The sequence below is a fragment of the Rissa tridactyla genome, chromosome 10 (assembly GCF_028500815.1).
Source record: "Rissa tridactyla isolate bRisTri1 chromosome 10, bRisTri1.patW.cur.20221130, whole genome shotgun sequence".
In the NCBI taxonomy this organism is placed as follows: domain Eukaryota; kingdom Metazoa; phylum Chordata; class Aves; order Charadriiformes; family Laridae; genus Rissa; species Rissa tridactyla.
The window spans coordinates 23,535,333-23,554,194 of record NC_071475.1 but is presented as its reverse complement, the minus strand read 5'-3'; the positions used below and the strand labels follow the sequence as shown (position 1 = coordinate 23,554,194).

At 51.9% G+C, this 18,862-nt stretch overlaps 1 protein-coding gene across 1 annotated transcript in view; it reads left to right on the top strand.

Moving 5' to 3' along the window:
- The first annotated feature begins 8,196 nt into the window (after positions 1 to 8,196).
- Positions 8,197 to 18,862, top strand: part of WNT7A (Wnt family member 7A) — a 37,491-nt gene continuing 26,825 nt past the window's right edge. Inside the window, exons 1-2 of the mRNA XM_054216207.1 lie at positions 8,197 to 8,280; positions 9,137 to 9,363. Of these exons, the coding sequence (XP_054072182.1) occupies positions 8,210 to 8,280; positions 9,137 to 9,363 (298 nt within the window). The 5' untranslated portion in view covers positions 8,197 to 8,209. The remainder of the gene's footprint in view (positions 8,281 to 9,136; positions 9,364 to 18,862) is intronic.

Here is an 18,862-nt window from a genome sequence, read left to right as displayed (position 1 = left end):
ACATGATTTCCTCATGCTATTTGTTACCCCTTCCCACACACGATTTTGTGACTCCGCCCTGCGCGCATTCAGGGAATAGACACCACCCTTGTTGTCCACGCTGCTGTCCTCCACCCAGCCACGGCCGCTATCTGCTCGGCACATCACCCTGCTCCCAGCCCGTCTGGCCGACAAAGAGCCCGCGGTACTTTGGCAGCGACCGGTGTCAGGCTCAGCTCTGCTGCTGCTCCTCCTCCTCGCCCGCTGCCGCGGCGCTGCGAGCGGCTGTCAGGGTTCAGCACGTTCCGGGGCGAATCAAGGGGATCCAGCAGGTTTTGTCACCCAAAGGAACGCCAGCAGGACTCCGACGCTCAACGCCAGCTGGCCGTGGCTAACAAAAACACGCGTTTTGGCATCCAGTTTTGCAACCCACCTCTCTCCCCTCCACGTGTGCTATTGCCGCTCCATCTCTCCATAGAGCTGGGGAGAATCTGATAGCTTTGGAAATACCTTCTTCTAACAGCATCTGCAGCTCTCTGGTTCTTCCACTGCCTGGAAGACTGTGTCATATTTGCTGGATCAGATCCACGGTGTTTAAGACCTTCCTTTGGCAACAAATAATCGGCGTTGACAGTTCATCTTTTCACCTCTGTGTCCATTAATATGCTTAAAGGAAATGTCAGGTTTGTTTTTTTATTTTAAAAAAGGCAAAAATAGTATTTGCCAAAGTGCATTTGTGATAACCGGAATATTATTTTTTGCAAATGCAACATATTCCCCTGTGTGTCCGTAATGACCAAGTTGTAACGGGGTGGAATCAGAAAAGACTCCCAAAGAAACTGTGCAGGGGAAAAAAAAAAAAAAAAAAAAAAAAAGCCTGGAGGAGCAGCATCCCTGCGAACAAATAGCTGCGTTTATACCTGTCAGGGGACTACAGGGAAAGAGAGAAAAAAAAAAATGAGCCATTGTAGAACTGGAGGTCTCTATGTGATGCGCCACAGACACCTGGTGACACTTGCCCATCGCTTGAGGGAATAAGAAAAGCAGGCCAGCGGGCTTCGTGCACTTGGCTCAAAAATGACAAAAAGAGGCCTGTTTCTGCGATTCCGCTATTGATGTTAAGGCTTACTGCTTGAGAGAGCAATTTACTTCACGTATATTAACCATTAGCTCCTTCTCTGGCACGTGCAGCCGCTGCAGGGTCCAAACTCCAGGCAGGCGAGCGGTACCCGGGGGCACATGCTGCAACCACAGCCAGGGTTAAGCCCGATCTCATTTTGGAACCCCTCCCCAGCACTAGAGCTGGCATGGGCACACACATGCCAACAGGAGCGCGGGACACCACTCGGAGCACAGCGACAGCGAGCTACCGACTCCAGAGAGCACAGAAAAAAAAGATGGAGGCATTTTCAAAACCGTACGTGAACAACCTCCAAGTTCTCCCGCCTGCGGGGTTTTTTTTTAAACGCTCAATAGAACCGATGGTCATCTCATACAGGGAGACTCCCTCAACTCTGAGACCCAAAACCTACAGGTTTGCCCCAGAAACAGGGCCGGATGGAGTTCACCAGTTCAGGCTTAGGGCAGCTTTATCAACCCGTTGCTTTAGCTCTGACGTAAAGTATTCCTTCAGCTGCACTTAGATCAAAAAGCCTGAGCAAACCCAAACCCAGAGGAACCCTGAACCTTTGTTTCCAGGAGCTTCTCAGACTGCATCCAGCTCCAAAAGCCAAGAGACACGTTAGAGGCTACAGCAAAGGAAGGAACCCTCGCCTGGGTACTCACACAGACGTGGCTCCATGCCAGACTGGCACAAAAGAGCTGCCCCTTCCAATCACTAAATAGCCAGGAGACACCCCAAAATCACCCAAATCGAACAGAGCAACTCTTTCCTTACCCCAAATCTCCCACCAGCTCCCAGTCACTCATCCCTCACCGTTAGCTCCTCTAACACTCCAAGCTCACCAGTTGCTGACTAGATGAAGCTGCGGGTAATTAGCTCCCAGGTACCCGTGCCTCTCTGAACTACTTCTGCCTGATGAAGGTCACCATCTGCCTGGCCGGGATGGGCCCCACCTGGAGCACACCTCGGGGGTCCTGGGGATCTGAGCTTCTCTCTGAAAGGGTGCAGACCTCCCCCGGGTTTCTCAGACCCCTGTCCGGAGCTTGCCAGATGCCCGTTCACGTCACCAAGTCCCTCGATCGCAAGGCGACTGATCCCAACAAGGCGCGTGTCACCTTTACATCGCCACAAGTGTTCAAAACCAGACAAGACTTACTCTGGAAAGCTGCCCCGGTCCGGTGGCGTGGTCAGCCCTGCCGGGGCCGGCGGCTCTCGCCCTTCCTGAGGTCTGACCCTGCCGCAGCTCCCTACGTAATTTACTCCCTGCGGAGAGAAACTCTGCGGCAGGCTATTTATTGCTCGTTTTGCAGCCCCGCGAATACGTCTGTAAACTGAGAAGGGACTGTGGTTGCCGATGATACGGTACATTGCGGGAGCGGGCCAAGAAGAGCCCAGGAAATTAACTGGCTTTGCCAATGTTAGTTATTTATTTATTGCGCTTTTTTTTTTTTTTAAACACCCTTTCAGGAGGTAGGAGATTCTTAATACAGGGAGCGTTGGTGTATTAACCTCGCGTTTTTGCTACTGAAAGGACTCTCTAGTCCGACTTCTCCAGGAGATGTTTTGACAACAAACCGGTGCAGCTATGATTAGCCTGATAAAAGGGAGCCAGAGTTGGAGTATTGATGGTATGTGCATCATCCAGGATCTAGTTACAAAATGGGCTTTTAACCACATTCTCCCTTGTGAATTCATGTTATCAGAGGCCATCTTCAAAAAAAAAAAAAAAAGAAAAAGAAAAAGACAGTCCGCCTTTCTTTTTCATTTTACGTGGGTATGTTTCTTGTGTTTCTTTATGTTTATGAAAAATGAGACATTAATAATCTTGACCAGAGCCACACACCGCGCAGACAGGCGTTGTGCAAACTGCCTTACTTAGCGTCGGTAACCGCTGTCAGCGCAGGCAGCAGGAGCAGCCGCGAATCTCTTCAGCTAGAGGGAACGACTGCATCCAGTCGTGGGACTCCAGAAGGACTGTATCGAGACCAGCAGACTTTTCAAGCTTCTTTTTTTTTTTTTTCATCTAACTTATTTTGAGAGTACATTTTTTGGAGCTGATTAGCTAACGTACTAAATCATCGCACTGCCTAACCCCAAAAAGCAACCCTGACAAACAATTAACAATAGAAACACCATTGCGGCAACGAGTGATGGATGGCTCAGGGGTGTAGCTTGGGCCTAGTCTTTGTTCAGAAGCAAGTTGCTGCTGCTAAATAAAGAAACGGGTAGTAAAAGGTGAGAGCGAACAGACCGTATCTGGAATAAAACTATTCGCTCTGCTGGCGGATATGTTTCCTCACAGCAGCGAGCATCTCGGGAGAGACGGGCGAGCCCCGTGGCTCAGGGCGGGCCACGAGTCAGAGACTGCCACGCACCAGCCCTCCTTCTGGGATGAAACCCTCTCTTGAGGTTTCTCCTCTTCCACCGTGGGCGAAATACGGTGTCTGCTTGGATACACATTCAAGACGTGTCCGTAGGACTGCCAGCCAGCGGCGCCCGGCAGGAGCTGCATCCCGGTCCGGCCAGGCTCGGTGCCTGCTCCAAGGGCTGGGACACACGCAGCGGCGCGTCCCCCAGCAGCGGGGTGAGCCTGCCTCAGACCCCCTCTCTTGTGGAGTCAAGCGAAGGTGTTTGGAACAGGCCTGCCACTTCCCAGCGATGCAGGCAACGGCGCTTCATGGAGGAGCAAGAGCTGCCTCCTAAGTTCCTGCACAGAGACCGCAGCGTTCTTCCCAGTGAAGAATCCAGGGCGCTGGATTTTTACCTGCAGACATCGTCGTCTAAACCAGGAGCTCGGGGGTTTCTCTTTAACCCTTTTAAGAGCACAGTTTCAAGTTCACTTCTGTTGCCACAGGCAATTTCCCGATTCCTACCTTTCTGACATGAATTTCTAATGGTTGTTCGAAGTTTTGTGTTACTTCCCCAACTTGCCTATAAGTCATTGCTGTACTCTGTTAAAAGAAACAGAATAATTTACTGTAATGCCGCACATTATTATGCAGAGATTAGAAAGTAATAAAGATATAGTGTAAAAAAGGAAGCTGGATACACATGCACCGTAAAACAGGTGGTAGGTAAAGCTCAGTTACTACAGACCGCTGGAAAGCCCACATGGTTGGAAGGACCGTTTCAGGTCTACAGCATTTTTAAATGGTGATTAAAACATTTGAGAAACTTTGCCAAACAAGACAAACTACCCTTCTGTAATCTGCACAGGAATGTTATTTTATGTATGCTTCACAGGCGCACGCATACGTGTGCGCACGCTCACGTATATCTAGGTCACAATTTTTTTTAGGAAGAAACAGAGTAAGAGAACGTCATTGATTAGTCCAGTAACTTATTTATCTTCATTTTCTGAGGAGGCTTTGCCATTTTCCGCTCCTACTGAACCTTAAGACAACAATTTACTCAGCCTTGACCCATCCCATACCCCCGTGCTGTGTTAAACAGCCGACTAGTTGAGGTTGAATTAGACAAAACATCTTTAGCTTCAGCATCAGAAATACAAAAAAAAGCAAAAAAAAAAAAAGAAGCCTAAAGAGCTCCTGGGTCATGTTCCATGTGCCAGATCACCACAGCAGGGAATATGGACTGAAACTCTAAAGCACATTTAGAACGACCTCCCAGCTGTTTCCGCGTTCAGAGGTTCCCTTTGGGGGTAGATTTGTTCTTTGGAAAGCAGGTTTGGTTTCGGGATGAGGCTCTCGAGGCTGTTTGTGCCCATTTCTGCTCAAGGACTATTGAAACAACATGACCAACTGTACTAAGAGCGACAAAAAAAGCAACAAACACCACCTCCACCGTGTGTCCCCGAGTCCTCTCCACCGGCAGCTCTGTTGCTCACCTGCAGTATTTTGGTGGTTGTTTTGAATCGCCCTCACCCTTCGGAGCCCAAGCGGTGGGTCGGGACATCATTGTACTGAGCTATATATGGAGCAAAAAATAAACCCCTTCATTCACAGACCTGCACGAGCAAAATGCATACTTTGGTGACTGGCTGCAACAACAGGGCACGTTGTGACACCTGGGAGACTTCTGCTTGACGTGCGAAGGGGACAGTGTGCCGAGCACATCCATGTTTCCCTACAGAACTGATAAAATTATGCTATACTTTACTTAACGCTGCTTCATGCAGGACCATCCCACCTTGCCAAAACTACTGGCTGACATACCTCACGAGAGCTAGGTGAACACAGAACCATAGAACCATCTAGGTTGGAAGGGACCTTAAAGATCATTGAGTCCAACCATCAACCTGACACTGCCAAACCCACCACTAACCCACTTCCCTCAGCACCACGTGGGATGGCCATTCCACCACCTCCCTGGGCAGCCTCTTCCAATGTTTGATAACCCTTTCCGTGAAGAAATTTTTTCTAATCTCCATCCTAAACCTCCCCTGGTGCAACTTGAGGCCATTTTCTCTTGTCCATCACTCGTTGCACCTCACTGTGCGTTTGCCGTAGGAGCATGTGTTGCGTGCAGGGTACTCCAGTTCTCCAAACCCCTCTGGTTGTCACACACCTGGTGCCATGACGTCCCCCCGCACACAGCCGGCAGTGCTGCTGGGGCACAGCGCGGGGCGCCTGTCCTAGCACGATGCCTGGGGCTGGGCTCACTGTTACCATCAACACAGTATGTTCCTCGCTGGCCTAAGACGATGACAGACAAGTGCAAATTGGAATAATGCCTTTCTGCCTTCATGGCACTTTCCTTTCCTGGGGGATTTCCCTCCCACCCAAAGCCTTGAATTTATTTCCCACGAACATTTGATAGGATGAGGGATAATGGCTTCAAACTGGATGAGGGCAGATTTAGATGAGATCTCGGGAAGAAATTTTCCACTCTGAGGGTGGTGAGCCCCTGGCCCAGGTTGCCCAGAGAAGCTGTGGCTGCCCCATCCCTGGAGGGGTTCAAGGCCAGGTTGGACGGGGCTTGGAGCGACCTGGGCTGGTGGGAGGTGTCCCTGCCCAGGGCAGGGGGTGGCACTGGATGGGCTTTGAGGTCCCTTCCAACCCGAACCATTCTATGACTCCATGAACATCCTCTGCCTTTCTTTCAAGCTGTGCGCTCTGGCCCGCTGGCTCCTGCCGGGCGCTGGGTGCGCTGCAGGGCTCGCCGCCTGCTCTCTCCCCCTTGAGGCTGCAAAACCCTTGCGGCGGCTCCTCCCGCCGCCCCGCAACGCTCCGCAGGTGCCGGGGGCCGCCGCCGCCGCCGCCGCCCGCCCGCCCTGCCCGCGGCTGCGCCGGCCGCGCCCGCCAGGTGGCGCCCTGACCAAGAGCTGCGGTGCCCGGCGGCGGCGGGGCCGGGCTCTGCCGCGGGGCGGGGGCGGCTCCGCACCCCGGCACCCCGCACCCCGGCACCCCGCACCGCGGCCGGGCGCTGCCTCCTCCTGCCCGTGGGAAGCGCGGCCCGGCCCGGCCCGCGGTGGAAGGGAAGGTGATGTGAAAGCATCGGCCGCACCGGGAAACGCGGGGCGACGGCGAGGGAGAGGAGGAGTAAGAGGGGAGACCCCCTCCCTGCCCCCGGCCGCCGGGGCCGGCTGCCACCCCCGCTCGGACCCCCCCCTTCTGGGGCGGTCGGGGGGGGCCGTGCGCTGGCACCGGCGGCGCCGGGCCCGGGCCGCCGCTCCGTTCCGCTCGCTGCCCGGCGAGAGGGGCTTCACCCCGGCGTCCCGGGCGGGATCCTGAGGGCCTTTCGCTGGGTTGTTTTTTTTTTTGTTGTTTTCAGAAAAACACTATCAGCAGAACAATTCCCGCACCACACCCCTGTTATCATTTAGGTAACCTCCCTGTTTGAAATATTTCAAGTGGATAATAAAAGAGTCACCATATCCGCGTGAATTCCCGCAACGAGGAGCCGGGATACTCCTCTCGGCCGGGCGGCCCCCCCCACGCCCCCCCCCGCGGCAGGAGGACGGCTGGGCTCCGCGCAGCGCCCCGGCAGCCGCCCGCTCCCCCCGCGGGGTCGGACCCGGCGCGGCCGAGTCCCGCGGACACCTGATGCCACGCCGGGCCCGGCGGGACACCCGGCTGCGACCGGCCAACACCGTCCCTGTCTCTGTCATTAGAATCAATTAAAAAAAGAAAAAAATAAGCGGCGAGGGCGCCGCAGGTACCCAAGAAGATTTGGGCCATACAGGGCTTTTCCGTGTCCCGCGGGCGGCTGCCCCTCAGTCCCTGCCGGTATCGGGGCGGGACAAAGCGGCGCTGCCGGGGATGCTGCGGGTGCCCGGGGCTGGCCCCGGTGCGGCTCGGCGCGGCAGCCGGCAGGGAGAGCGGCGGCACGTTACACGCGGGGAGGCAGAGCCGGGGGAGGAGCGTCGGGGCCGGGGCAAACGCATAAAACCGGCCCCAGGTGCTCGGCAGCCCCGGCGAACGGGCGGCTACCGCGGAGTACAAACTTCAGCCCCCCCCGCCCCTCACCTCCCCCGGTGCGGAGCAGCGCGGGGTGCGGGCCGAGCGCGGCGGCCCCATGCCGCCCGGCGGGCCGGGGCCAGCGCCGGGGGCATCCCCCGGTGACATCCCCCGGAGCCCCGGCCGCTTTCCCCCGCGCCGTGCCCGCAGGAGGAGCCGCGCTCTCCGCCCCAGGAGGATCGCGGCGAGCCTCCTGGCAGGCAGGTGATCTGCCTGCCATTTCTGGTTACCCTTCTTCCCACCTCCCCCGCCTTTCTTCCCCCCCGGCTGGACAACTCCCTCCTTTGGAGAACACGCCCAAGTAGCTGAAGAAGAGAGAAAGGGAGGAAAAAAAAAAAAAAAAAAAGAAAAAAGGAGAGAGAGAGAGAGAGGAGAGAGGGAGATAGTTAACACTGAAGCTGGGGGGAGCGCCCGGAGCCGGCGGCGCTCAGGAGGACCCGCAGCCCCATCCACTGCCAGCAATAACGTGCGACGTGTGACAGGCACAGGGGTCGGGGCGACAGGGCCAGGCCGGCGGAGCGGGCCATGGTGAGTGGCGGCGGGGGCCGGCCCCGGTGCGGGGCGGTGCGGGGGCTGCCCCGCTCGGCCCCGCTGCCCTGAGCGCGGCGGCAGCGCCGGCAGCGGCCCCGCGCCCCAGCGCGGCCGGCACCGATTCGCATGTGGGGCTGAGACACGGCAAGCAAGGAATATGAACAGGAAAACAAGGCGCTGGATCTTCCACATCTTCCTGAGCCTGGGGATTGTGTATATCAAGATCGGGTAAGTAACTTTTTTTTTTTTTTTTTCCTTCTTCTTCTTTTATAACAATTGCGCTCTCTCTCGCTCTCAGCCTATAACCTGCCCAGACCTGTTACTATTTAACTCGGCAAGACTCAAAAAAAAAAAAAAAAAAAAAGATGATGGTGGCGATCACGATTATTTCTTAAAAGACAGGTAGAGCCACCGCAGCCTTCGAGCGACCCCCGGGGGCGCAGCCTCCTGCGGGGCCGGGCGGCGCGGACACGGGCGACCCCCGTCCCTCCGTCCCCGGCGCGGGGTGCCGCGGCCGCCCTCGCCCCCGCCCGGCTCCCGCCGCTACCTGCCGCCTCCCGCAGCTCGGGGCGGGCCTCCGCCTCCCCGCGGGGAAACCCCCGGGCGGCTGCAGCCGGAGGAGAGCCCGCACCGAGAGGGGAAGGAGGCGGCCGGCCGCTCTCCGGCCCCGCAGCATCCCCGGCCCGGCCCGGCCAGGTGCGCCCGGCTGCGGGGGGAGGCGGCGCAGCCCGGGGGCAGAGAGCGTGGGTTATCCCTCTTCTCTCCCTCCCTCGAACTGTTCAACGGGAGAGGGAAAACCCTCCCAGCCCCGTTGCCTGTGCGTGGCCCGGGCACGCAACGCCGCTGCATGAGCTTTAATTTACGAATGAGGAAGTTTGGTCCCGTTTTGGCAGGAGCCCACGTGCTCCTTATCTCTGCTTTGGCTGCGGAGAGAGGGAGAGGGAAGCGACAGGGGAGAGAGACGAGTGCTTTCCGGGGGCACCTGCCAAAGCCGGGTCCTGCAGCGCGGGAAGGCGGCCGGGGTGCTGCATCTGCCTGCAGGACGAGCCTCCCCCCAGCCACCCCTGGTGTCTTGTCGTTGCAGGGGTTTTTCCTCTGTGGTGGCCCTGGGAGCCAGCATCATCTGTAACAAGATCCCGGGTCTTGCCCCCCGGCAGCGGGCGATCTGCCAGAGCAGGCCCGACGCTATTATCGTCATCGGGGAAGGGTCCCAGATGGGCATCAACGAGTGCCAGTTCCAGTTTCGCAACGGGCGCTGGAACTGCTCTGCCCTGGGAGAGAGGACCGTCTTCGGGAAGGAGCTGAAAGTGGGTACGTTGCCTCTCTGCTCGCTACTGACTGGCTGCCACCTGCATGTCACCAGAAGGGGGGCACACGGGGAGTGTCATGGGGCACAGCGGTTGGCCTTGGGAAAGACCAGCCAGCTCACAGAGCTTGTGCCAGCCAGGGCGCGTCACCTTGAGCACGGTCACCTGGACGCTGTGGCTGTCCTTACCCATGGGACAGACAGCTGTGCTTCCCCCTAGCAGGGTACCTGCCCTTGCTGCGCTTCAGGAAAGCAATTCCACGTGCCTTAGCGTCCACCACGGTATTTCCCTGTCCTACTCTCACAAACCCTTTCTGAAAGGTTTTCCATTTGTGCGCGCAGGGCAGCAGCCTTGGTCAGGCGCTTAAGGATGCGAAGAAGGTGTTTGGTTCTGGTTAAAGGTAGTGGTCAGACATCAAATACTGAGTGGGGTTAGAATTACATTCTTGGGGTGCGGATGCCCCACCAGTGATACTGGCCTGATGTTTCTACCCGTTGGGACTAAGGTCCAGCAATCGGTCTCATTGTAAGAGATTTCCACCACCTGAAATGGTTATTCTATAGCAACTATATCGAGTGCCCTCTCTCCCAGCAGAGAGAATAGGTGTGTTCTCGTTCGAGACGTCAGGGCATTTACAAAAATTCTTCCAACCCACAGGCAGAAGATCCAATTTCCAGTTTCCAGTTTTTCAGTTATTGCAACTGTACAAAATGTATCGAAATTCTTAACTAAAACAAGCATTAATAATGACAAGCACAAATACCTCGGGAAATAAGAGCCGAGATCAAAATTCTCATACACCTGTACAGCAAAACACGTAGCAGTGGCGCTTACTTGTTGTTGGATTCCACGGCACTTAAAATAAAAAGAGGGAGGGAAAGGCTTTTCCAAATACAGGTATAGACATTTTTAGAGCCGTCATTGAAAGCTAAACACTCACGGTGCAGCATTCTGCATCCAGAAGTTGAAGCTGGGATCTGTGGTTTCCAGCCGTGAGGTCTCTCTGCCGCCTCCCCATCTGAAATGTAGATGCAGAAAAGCAGTCAAACGACGCTTAGTGGGATAGAAAACACGGATGTTTCAGGAGAACGGAAGAAGTGAGCGAGGACAGAAGGTAGAAGAGCCCTGAGCAGTCGTACAGCAGCTCTGCCTGGTTTCTGGCTTGTTGGGAAACCCTCTGGACTGGACTGGCTCCAGGCACCGTTTAGTTACATACGGACAAATAGCAGGATACGGCCCTACTACCTCATTCCTTGCATTCTCACGGAACGCAGAGCTACAGCATTGCCACTCCGCTCTGGAACTCCCGAGAACGCCTGGCATTCACTGAACCTAATACTTTAGCACGTGTGTGCACGCCAAAATGTGTATTTTTTCCAAAACTTAAGAGATATTTAAGGAAAGAGCAGAAAGAGAACAAGGCAACTAAATTTGAAAGCCCTGTTTGAGTTACCGATCTTTCAACACCTTTGATACTCAAACACAGTGAGTCAAGTAGGGAATGTAAAAACCACCCCGCGCGACATTGTGAAACATCTGAAAATGGACCATTTATTCAGATTAGCTCATTGTTTCTGTTCCTTGAGCTGAGCTGTTCCTGTCAGTGATCCATGCAAGTGTTTGCCACTTATGTCAGTGAAGAGTCCATTTGGACGGCTGACAGGTTGGGGCTCATTTAGTCCGAGAGTAACATTTCCTTGAACAGAAAATGTGAGAAGGATTTCTTCTTCTCCAACAAATCATAAAACTGCGGAGTTACTGTGGTCTGTTGTACAAACACGCACTCAGTTCCTTCCCCCCCCCCCCCAAAATTGAATTATTTAGCTAGCGGGTTATATTTAGGTCCTTTTAAAGAAAGTCAATATTAAAGGAAGTAGACTTTGATCCGTCTTTGAGGTGATAACTCTTAATACGTTCTATCTATCCATTACAAGGCTAAGACGGATAGGGCAAATTCATCGCGGGTTTCAGGGCACAATCCAGTGTTGAAGGGCATCCAGATTATACAACTCATTTAAAGAATAACCAAAAACTTCACATTTAAACAGGTTTACATTTGAAAATAAACTTTGACTAAAAATCACAGAGGGTTTGAAATCTCCGGTGGTGAATTTTCCTGGCACACAAGACACGCACGGTGTCCCAAGGGTAAAAATACCCAGGCCCTCAAACACTGTAAAATATTATAACGTAACCAGTCCCGTTCGGGTTGTCTCCTTGTTCTTCCGCATCTTGCCTATCGGCATGCCTAGAAACCTTAAATATCTGACACAGCTCGTCTTTCTACGGCTATACGGAAAAAGCACCTGTTCCCTACATTTCTCTCTCTTTCCCTAAGATCTCCGTGCCGGGGTGTGCTCTAGGTGACCCTCCAGAGAAATAAAGGCTAATACTTCGCTCTGGTTAAAAAGGGTAAAACCTACGTGCCATAAAGCCGTAAGTCAAATTTAGTGCTCGCAAACAGGGGACGAGGCCTGCCTGCCTTACCCTGAACAGGAAAGCGAGACACAGAGAAAAGGAGGCCGAGGGGAGACCTTCTCGCTCTCTACAACCCCCTGAAAGGAGGGGGCAGCCGGGGGGGGTCGGTCTCTTCTCCCAAGGAACAGGCGACGGGACAAGAGGAAAGGGCCTCACGTTGCGCCAGGGGAGGTTTAGGACGGATATGAAGAAAAATTTTGACACCGAAAGGGTTATTAAGCATTTGGAACGGGCTGCCCAGGGAGGTGGTTGTGGCACCATCCCTGGAGGGATTTAAAAGCCGGGTGGACACAGGGCTTAGAGATACGGTTCAGTGATGGGTTTTGTCAGAGTTCGGCTGATGGTTGGACTCGATGATCTGAAAAGTCCCTTCCAACCTGGACAATTCTATGATTCTATGAAGGACTGTATACCCTGTAAGACATATTTTAAGGTCACCGTGCACAAGAACAGCCCAGGTTACCATCAGGGCAAAGGTTCTGTACCCTCGTAGCTTTTTTAATTACCAGCCACAGCTCTGGATTCTCAGCCCTTTGACACGGCGTGCGTTACAAAATACTATTCAAACGGCAACTAATACATTAGTAACTTTTATAGCATTCAAAGACTGATTATATTTCTCAGCCGATTGCATCCGTAGAGTTATTACCTCAGAAGTTCGGGGGCACCTTTGTCTTGCTACTGGCAATGGATCAGTGGGCCACGCGTGCCCTCATTCCGCTTTCTCTCCGAGAGGGCTCGGCTCTGCCTCGGGAGGGACAGGGCTCTGCTCGCGCTATGATTAGGGTATGACTTCACGGTGACAGTCATGTGGCTCGCCTGGCTGCTGCACTGCTGGATGCGTGCAGCGAGCAACGTCTAATATCAATTTGGGAGGATGTGCTGAAGTAACTCTTGTGCTAATAGGATTTGCCTGTGTTAGTCCATACAAATAAGTTCCCTTGGATACCCCGGATTCTTGAGAACGACTTCCCAACCCATGATTTTGGTGGCGCACCAAGCTAAATCTCTTCAAAACCAGGTTTTCTTTCTTTCACCTTTACTGAGTCATCTGTTTCATGAGCGCTATTTATAATTTAAATTCATTAAGTCATTAATTCGTTGTTTAAATTCTCTTGTTGATGCTTCAGGGTGACTCAGGAGGCTCCTGGTGGCTCTGCTGCTGTGTTGCAGAGGGACCCTGGCGCGCTCCTCCGCTGGGCTTCTCTTTTCCCATTTTTAAAATGGCACCAGAGACACCAGCCTTGGCGACGCGCTTTGAAATCTGTAGCAGGAAAGCATCAAACTAAACTTTCCTGTTCTAATCTGTAGCATGTGTGTATCTGCTTTTTAACGAACTCGCATCTAATCTGTCTTCCAGTGCTAATTTAGGTGTAGAGTTTTAGTTAGCAACCATTTGAATTCATCCGTGCTTCATATGGCGTATTTGCGATCACAGACTTGAGTTTCCAGCTCGTGCTCCCAACCAGCACACAGCGTATACTCGCTGTTTCTTGTGTCATTTTAGCTAGTTTGTCCTTCAAAAGAGAGATTCTTCCCTGCTGACACGCTGGGGGTATCTTATCGTGACAGCTGGTGACAACAGCGCCAATACCATGAAGAGAAATAACGGAGTAAAAGCGACATCCGTTTACTCCAGCTGAGGGCTTGGTCCAATTATGACAGGAAATGACAAAGTCGCAATCGAGATCAAAGCAAGGATTTTTTTTCTAGACAATTCTGTAGACACCTTATTAATAATGTAAAATCACAAAGAGAATTTTTTAAATAACCATGGAGATGACGCAATGCTGCAATTATGGACACTTTTAAAAACAAACATATTTGTTACAGCGGTCAGCAGTTCGCTCCTGAAGATGGCCACAATAAAAAACAAAGTTTTTAAAGCAGGCTAGGCCAAAAATCTCCTGCCCATCTCTCTTCAGGTGAAACGCGCTTCAAGCCTAAACATCTGAGCAACCGGAGATGCCTTTGATAGAATCTGAAAATCAGGCTGGAGCTCTGGTGGGTCACAGCAAGGGCAGGTGCTACGGCGAAGGCTTTCCGTCAGGTGGCCAAGTAGCCCGTTTTACAGCGAGCCACCTTGTGAACGAGTCGTCAACAGAAACCGTGCTGGTTGGGCTAAGCCCAAGCCAAGGAGTAACTATCTCAAATAAGTGCCTTAGGGTATGCATACATTTCATGGTATCTAGAGGACAGCACCGTATCAGCACCATAGGGCAAAAATAATACAAAATTATGGGGTTTTGTCATAACCGCGCGGCGCTGCCGCTTTTAAATGCGACTTCCCAAGTAAACATAATACAAACTGTTTGACTGAATCTCTGCAAAGCGACGCAGCAAAGTGGAAACTCGTTTCAGAGCAGATGTATGGAAAGAAAGGCAGTCCGGCCGTGCGGAGCCGTCACGGACCCTGCACGGGAGAGGATGGAGGGAATCAGCCGGGGGCCATGAAGACGCGTGGGGTCCCTGAAGAGCATTACAGCAAAACTGGTTTCCACCAAGTTGTCACCCTAGTCTTACTAAAATCCACCAGTTCCTTGGGTCCTTTCACGCTGAAAAACTTTTCAGCGTAATCACCTCGATACCTTCAGCCATCCGACGTTCCTCAGGCGAATAAAGGAAGCTGAAATCAAAACAAGGACCTACGTGGACAAACTGGTCTTAAAATTTGCGAGCGTGGCCGGCCCAGTCAGCACCCGTGGGTGCTGTGCACGTTGCCTGTGGCTCAGGGATCGCTACAGATGTGCCCAGCTGCGCCCAGTAAAGCAGGAGAGGCTGCTTTGTCTCTCCTTTATACAGTACACCGTTAGCTCTACGCTGCTCACTGGACTGAATTTAGCAGGGATTTGTTTTCCATACGTTAAAATAAACTTTTCTTCTATGGCTTAGAGCATGAAGGAAGAGGGGACATTCCCGCTCTTGCCTACTGAAACAAATGACACCTGCTCTACAAGCCAAACTCTAGCTAGCTTGTTCAGTAGCTATCCGAAACTTTTGCTTTTGCTGGTACAGGGAACACGATCTAGCTCCTTCTCCTCTCTGGTCTGGTAGAGTTAAGAGAAAAATAGAGGAGAACTTCATTTTGTCACTGCGTTAAAGGCAAACGTGTTCGAAAACACCCAGGTACAGGTGTGTTTGAGAAAGGATCGATCATTTTCTAGAGCTTTTTGGTTTTAAACACCGGCCTAGTCTCTTGTGTCGGGTTTTAAAGTGCGATTCTTTGAATTATAAAATAACAGACCAAGTAAACAACCACGGGCAGATTTTATATTGCGTGGAAGATTACCTGCACCAGCCTGTGGGAAACTAGGTTCCAAGGGCTGCTGCACTCTTCAGTGCGGTCAATATTCAGAACAAAGATTGAGAAGGACTCTGTTTTCTGAACCGGTGGCGTTACAAATCTCCTGAGATGCACAGGAAAGAAATATTGTTGTCATTAACAGGAGTCTTGCTATCTACTCCAGCAGGGTCAGGATTTGCATTTCTGTGCGAAGTTTCCAGCCCTTACAACCAGTTTCGATGTCAGGATCTTGCAAGAGAACAGTTATTTGCAGGCAAAAGAGAGGCCAGGCTGAAATACGGCCTGAACATCCAAACCCCGGCATGCTGCTGTACGCCAAAAAGTCAATCTTTCTCAGCAGGGACTGTCACTGTAAGATAAAACATTGCCCCAAGGTCACTGCAGTTGGAATTCCCATCAGAAGGTTTTCATACCTGCCTTCAGATGTGTCTTGTGAGTACATGTTTCAGGGGAACAAGAAGCTTACATTTCGTTAGAAAGGCAGAAGAGCTATCTGCTAGCGCGGGGTCAGTGCGGGGGGGGGTGTTTCTCGAGTAAGGCACCGGGGCGGGGGGGATCCGAGCCGGCCGAAAAGGGGAAACTCTCGCTTGGACTCCAAAATAGCGGCTGTGATTTTTGTAACGCACACGCCTTGAGCAGTAACTCTGTAAGTTTAAAGAAGAATATTTTCAAAAACAGTCGCTATACCTGGAGCGTTTTCCGTCCCCCCCCCCCCAGAATTTCGTGTGTTGAAGAAACAAACGTTAGCTGGTGAAAATGGGCTGTCACCAAACCGCCCAAGTCTCCAATACCCCTTAGAGCAGCCGTACGTATTTTATTTGCCGGTGCTAATCTTTGCAAAGAACACCTTGCGGGTTTACAGGGGACTGCCATTTTCATTTCAAGTCAGTACAATATTTTAAGGCACCTCAAAATTTCGAACCGTTACAGAAGGCGGAAGCAAAATGGGAGGGGGATACTTACGTGATTCTTTCTAAGCGACCATTTGTATTAATCACACATGCTGGGTTGAAGAAAGATAAAAAGAAAAAAACCTGCAAGACCATCCATAGTCTACCAAGAAAGGAGGAGGCACACCCCAAAGCGGGCAGACGATGAGTTCTGCTCTTCGTTTTTCCTGGCTATGAGTTACGACCTCGATAGAGGTCTGTTAGAGTAATGTTAGCTATGGCGCATAATTGGCAAAGGTACGCTGTTATTTTCCATCTTTATACTTTCACAATCATATTTCAGCTCGTGTCAGCGCAGATAACTCCCTCTCTGACCCTTTGGCTTTAAATAGCAGAAAATACAACCCATGTTTTCCAGTGAGATAAACAGAAATTTGTCTTTTTTATTTCACAGCTTAGGCAATTTATGAGGGGGACTGACAGGGCGGGCCGAGCTATTTAGAACCAAACGTAGATGCTGAGAGGTGAACTGCCGAGCACCTACCGACCTCCTGCCAGTAAATCCACGCCGGATCTTGCGGGCTTAGCTCCTGCTTCCCATGCAACACCAAGGTCTTGTGCTTCTTTTTAAAACTAAGTTCTCGTGCCTCATCGGCGTGAATGAAGCTTTCTACGAGCTGCTCAAATTTTAAGATTCAACTTAAAAAAGATGTTGTTGGCTAAATTAAAAGCGGAATGCAGACCGCTCTTTGCAGCTGGTACGCAGGCAGGCGACTTTCCCATCAGCCCAAGCCCAGTCCCACAAACATTTATACGCAAGAGCGAAGATAAGCGTTATTTGGAGGATTTATTGCTCCAAGGTTGTATTTAAGTATGCTCGGTGTTAGGAGAGCCACCTGTGCTGGTAATATTCGTGTTTTCACTTACTTGTGATAATCTTAGTGCTTCCTCTAATGACATCTGAGCCCCCACGGTGGTGGTTGAGTGTGCAGAGCTCGGAGACAAAGACGGCTTGGGATTGTCCCGTGCTACCCAGCGAAGGGTCTAAAGACAGGACTCCGGTGCTTTGGAGGATGATTTGCATCGACGGAGCGGAGCTGCAGAAATATTGGAAGCCACGGATGCTAAACTATCTGCCATCAAAGCAAATGGAGCTGCAACAACCTTATTTAAGTCCAGAAAAAAACCAGAAAGAGCAAGGAGATATTTACGTCCGACACGTGAGGGGGAAAAAGCTTCTGTGTTGATGCAGCACTGAAGCACCTGTTTAGCCTGAGGACAGCCCCAGGGCTGGACGGGGGGAGCAGAACCGGGCAGACGTCAATGCCCACACCCCACTTGCAGGCCGAGTGCTGGTGGTGGCACTGCTGGGGCCGGGCACGGCGGGCGGGGGGGGCGTCTGCCCCCACCCCGCCACCCCCGGCGCGTCTGCACTGAGCTTGAGCATCGCTTCTGGTACGACAGCGGCCGTGCCTGGAAACGCTGCCGTGGTGAGAGAGCCCTGTCGGATGTAAACGACCAGCGCCACCCCCGAAAGACTGCCAGGTCCTTCTCTGAAGTTTCTAATGCTTGGAGGTCACCTCCGGCGCGTGTTTAGCTTTCGCTTATTCGAGAAAATACGAAGCACGTGTAATTCAGGGGCTGAAGGGAGGGCTTACAATTCTTGTACGCATATAGCTAACCCTGCAGGTTTCTCCACGACTCCTGCAGGTCTCAGGCGGCCGTCATTCTTTCTTTCGCCCGTTCACTCATCACAAGTGCTTCCCCGTGCACCCTTGCAAGTCACTGGCTGGAAAAGCCTCCACAGAAACCTCTTAAGTTGACCCAGCATCTGGGATCGTGATTTGCACCAATCCTCCCACAAAGATCAATCGATTTGTTCATTATATGCATTTTAAAATTAAACTTAATTTTTTTCCAAACATTTTTTAAAAAAAAGTCATAGATTTAAGTCTAGTTGCAGTTCAAGGATGGATTCAGTGGGAACTGACTGCAAGAAGATTTAATTCCTGGGTCTCCACCCCATGTGTCTAGGAAATGGGACAGAAAATTGAGAGACAGCTTGAGGAGCTGATGCCAACGAGGACATTTTATTTAAGCCCTCTCCGAAAGGTCTTTTTTGATCTCAGTGCTGAAAACGTGCTAGTTTGCTCTTCCAGCGACTGTCTGATCTTTCTAGCCAGCTAGAGAAGGCAATGACTGCAGATTCGGGTTTTCCGCACTCTTGCAGTTATACAGGAGAGCAAAACCCTTGATGCCATCAGCCTACCGACTAACTATCTGGTTTTGCTAGGGAAGAAGTGTTTGGCTGATTCTGGTCGTGAGCCAAAGCGGGCTCTGTCTCTCACAGGGGGTGATGCATTGCTGCCCGTTCTGCTCTTTCTTACCCTGTATTTTGTGCCATACCTCCTGCTTTGCGAACTTTCTTTGTCCTCCTGAACCAGAAGCGCTGTTCCCACCCATGAAATATTTTGGGATGCTACAGTCACCATCACCTACAGCTTAAAGCAAATACAACAGAGTCTCAGTACTGTGTTGATATCAAAGGCGGACCTTTTTCTAACACTAAGATGCTCAATTTTTTACTACTAAATTTTCAGAGAGAAAGTAAGGCACAGGTCTAAGTTGACTGTCAGATGCACATAAAAAGTGTAGGCTGAAAAGTAAACAAGAAAGCTAATAAAGTCCTGGGCTCCCCGGGTCAAGAAGGACAGGGAACTGCTGGAGAGGGGACAGCAAAGGGCAACCAAGATGCTGAGGGGACTGGAACACCTCTCTGATGAAGAAAGGCCAAGGGATTTGGGTCTCTTCAGTCTGGAAAAAAGACGACT